Raw genomic sequence first — 3,784 nt, forward strand, 5'->3', positions numbered from 1 at the left:
TTTTTTTTCTCCATTTTATTTGCCCTGTTGTTGTTTCAACTGGGTTTCAAACTTTTAGGTCCAATTCTTTTTTTGAATGATATGATATGACACCTTCTTTGGTGTCTTTGTCAGTGCCAAGGTACCAACCAACATGTTGAGTTATTTCTGCGAAATGTGTCCAGAAAAGTGTCTGAATTTAGTCTGAATTATGACAGCAATTTGTTGATGGCTTCAACAAGTTTGTGGTCCGGGTTCAACATGCTGAGGCACATTTGCTCAGACATTATATTTGTACATTCAGTCCTGTATGTGTATTTTGACCCTTGTTTCCGTTTTCTCTCAGGTACTTCCTGCTCTCAGTGGTCTTCGTTGTGTTCTCCTTCCCTGTTGCCGATAAATCCTGGGTCCCCTGTTCAGAGCTAGCTGCCATCGCTCTTTTCTTCACCATCACGGCCTTCCTCAGCCTCCACGCCTCTGCTCAGCTCTTCGCTCGTAAAGCTCTTCTCACTGAGGTCCTTTCGGGAGCATGCTCCCTCACTCAGCTGCTGCCCGACTCCTTCTGGCTCTTCCGGATCTTTGGGAAGACGTTCGTCACAGTGCCTCTCGGAGATGCCGTGGTGTTAAATCTTGGCATTCCGTGGCTTTTGTACGGACACCTCTTCTATCTCCTCTTCCGCATGGCCCAGCTGAAAGGCTTCAAGGGAATCTACCTGTGCCTGGTGCCCTACTTGGTTTGCTTCACCTGGTGTGAGCTTTGCTTGGCATTCCTCAATAACGCCTCAGCCATAGGATTGATCCGGACTTGTATAGGCTACTTCCTGTTCCTGTTTGCCCTGCCTGTTCTCACACTGGGTTTGGCTGCCATGATTATGATCCAGTTAGTGCAGTGGTTTCTGACCCTGGAGGTAACAAAGATGGTGGTGACACTGATTGTCTGCTTTGTGCCCGTGGTGTTGAGGCTCTGGACTCGCTTCAGCCTCAACCCCATCGTGGTTTTGAGGTCTTTGTCACGGAGCAGCATCGTCAAGCTCATCCTGGTGTGGCTGAGTGCGGTGGTGCTTTTCTGCTGGATGTATGTCTACAGGTCTGAAGGAATGAAGGTGTACAACTCTACCCTGACATGGCCTGAATACAGCAACCTCTGCGGGCCATTGGCCTGGAAGGAGTCCAACATGGCCCAAACTCAGATTCTCTGCTCCCACCTGGAAGGACACAGAGTCACCTGGACGGGACGCTTTAAATATGTCCGTGTGACGGAAATCGAGAATGGGCCGCAGTCGACTATCAACCTGTTTCCTGTGTTTCTAGGAAACTGGATGCGGTGTCTGTATGGAGAACCTTATCCGGTGTGTGATGAGGGGAAACAAAACACAGCTGCTGAGCCCCAACCGCTGCCGGCTCCAGCTCCTCCTCAAGAAGATCCACTTTGCAAACTGAAAACCCTGGCCAAGCACGAGTGCCACGTCAAACGCTTTGACCGGTACAAGTTTGAGGTCACCCTGGGAATGCCGCTTGAGAGGAAGACTAAGAACGGGACAATCATAGAGGACGAAGATGCAACCAAGGACATAGTCTTGCGGGCGAGTAATGAGTTCAAGTCTGTGCTTTTACACCTGAACGCCGGCAGTCTGGTGGAGTTCAGCACCATCCTTGAGGGCCGTTTGGGCTCCAAGTGGCCCGTGTTTGAGATGAAGGCCATCCACTGCGTGTCCTGCGGGGATGCCCGCGTTCCCAAACGCAAACAGTTCAAGATTGAGCACGACTGGAGGCGCACAGCTCAAAACGCCCTCCAGTTTGGGTTCGACTTCTTCTTCAACCCCTTCCTGACCGCTCGGCTAGAGGAGCAGTCGGACACTGAAACAGAGATGGTGGTGCAGGAAGACGCATAGAGGGAAGACGACTCTTAAGCAGAAGAGGCCTCGTAATAATAAAGCTATCGAAGAACACTAATGATTGTACGACACCAACCTATCTGCAATATTGGTTATTTACTACAAGGAACAAACAGATCCTCAGGCATTTACTGTCTTCTAAAAGCCCTCACACTTCCTGAACATCGTCACATTGGTTACATTACAACCTCAACCGTACCTCACTGGGGATCAACAGCTGAAGATCTGTCTGATTTTTGTGTTGGCTTATTTTTGGTTAACACAAAATAAGCTCTGATCTAAGGCATGCAATGCTAGGTCTTGCTATACGTTTGTGGTCATTGAAAGATGAACGTCTCGCACATCCTCAAGTCTTTCAAAGATCAAAAGATTTGAATTTCTCTCTATTTAGCTCAATTCATCCTCCTACTGACTACTGACCCTACTGCCTCCATGTTTAACCATAAGGAGCAGTGATAGCATTTTATCACACATTTTTGCATGGAGATCATAAAGTTCAGTTTTGGTCTCATATGACTGGAGCACCTTTTTCCACATGATTTCTGTATCCTATACATTTTTGCAAAACCTTAAACACAGTTTTTAGGGTTTACTTTCACCCTCAAATAGTTAAGTTTTCCACCTGAGCTGTGAATCATTGCTGCTCCTCCAGAGTCACTTTTTCTCTAGGCCTGTCATGATGACATTTTGCTGGATAATAAAAAAGAAACTGCTATAAATGATAGTGTTGTTTTGAGACCATTTTCAAGTAATATATTGATAATGGCATAATAATGATGCAAGTTCTCTTTCAAAGACTAATAAACTTTGCTTTTGTACAGGAAACACTGAAACCAAAATAAAACACAGCCAAAAACAATAAATAAAGCAGAAATAAAAACCTTGCATAACCCAAACCATGAATAAAATGGATTATTAAGCTCATTTTAATTTAATATGGGATTAAGTGCTTATTGGGACAGTTTTATTGCTCTCCCTATCCAGCCTGTCATCTTAGATGGACGGCCATGTCTTGTGCCATGATCTTTTGATATTGGGTTTATAACAGTAAACTGCCCCACAATATAATCTTTAACCTGTCTGCTCCACTTCTTGGTCTTCATGATGGATTGAGATTTCAACATTTCAGAAAGAATTTGGTTACTCTGTATCGGAGTAAAGGAGGATGAATGCATACAACGCAAGATAATCAAGAACAATGCTGCATTTCTTTCACTTCCTAATTATGCCCTGTTTTTGTTGGTCTGTCACATAAAATTAAAACATAAAAATAGATTGACGCTGGTGCTTGTAATGTGACATATTGTGAAAAGTTCATTAGGGTGTGAATACTTTTACAAGGCTCAATAAATCTGCCAATATGAGTTTGAGTTCTTACAGCTTTTGAGCCAAAACTTAAACATGACAGAAGGCAGAGTGGAAATACAAAGCGATCATGATTTACTGCCTATTGCTACAAGTTTGCTGTGAGTTATTTAGAAACATTTCATCCAGTTGAAGTTTCTTGTGTGCTGACATTAGAGTTAATCAAGTGATTTTTTATTTTTGTTGCTATTCAGACATGTTTGCCGTTAAATCTCATATTTGGTGGCCAAAATCTTCAGTATTAAGATTTTCTGGGTTCCACTGTGGACTGCTCCATCTGTTCTTGATAATCCTAGAATTATTGAAGGACACACTGTTTGAAGGGTATAGTCTTTGTTTTTTATCAACACTAAATTATTTAGCAGTGCTCAGTACATGGTGATTTTTTTTTTCTTTTTGTGGTTAGATTTCAGATTCTTCACCTCAAATACAGTTAGGGGTGGGGGGAAAGTCTTTTTCCCCTTACAGATTTTGTTCTGTTTTTGCTTTTTTTTTTTTTTTTTTTTTTAAATAAAATGTAATTTTTCAGATACCCAAATAACCTT

The 3,784-nt window shown here is 43.0% G+C and overlaps 1 protein-coding gene across 1 annotated transcript in view; it reads left to right on the forward strand.

Annotated features, from left to right (window-relative positions):
• The window catches only part of wfs1b (Wolfram syndrome 1b (wolframin)), a 12,917-nt gene extending 9,191 nt beyond the window's left edge, over window positions 1-3,726 (forward strand). The window contains exon 10 of the mRNA XM_015025251.1: window positions 326-3,726. Coding sequence (XP_014880737.1) covers window positions 326-1,871 — 1,546 coding nt within the window. The 3' untranslated portion in view covers window positions 1,872-3,726. The remainder of the gene's footprint in view (window positions 1-325) is intronic.
• The last annotated feature ends 58 nt before the right edge of the window (window positions 3,727-3,784 follow it).

This window comes from Poecilia latipinna, unplaced genomic scaffold (genome assembly GCF_001443285.1).
Source record: "Poecilia latipinna isolate Pla-1442-1.1 unplaced genomic scaffold, P_latipinna-1.0 Scaffold95, whole genome shotgun sequence".
Lineage (NCBI taxonomy): Eukaryota > Metazoa > Chordata > Actinopteri > Cyprinodontiformes > Poeciliidae > Poecilia > Poecilia latipinna.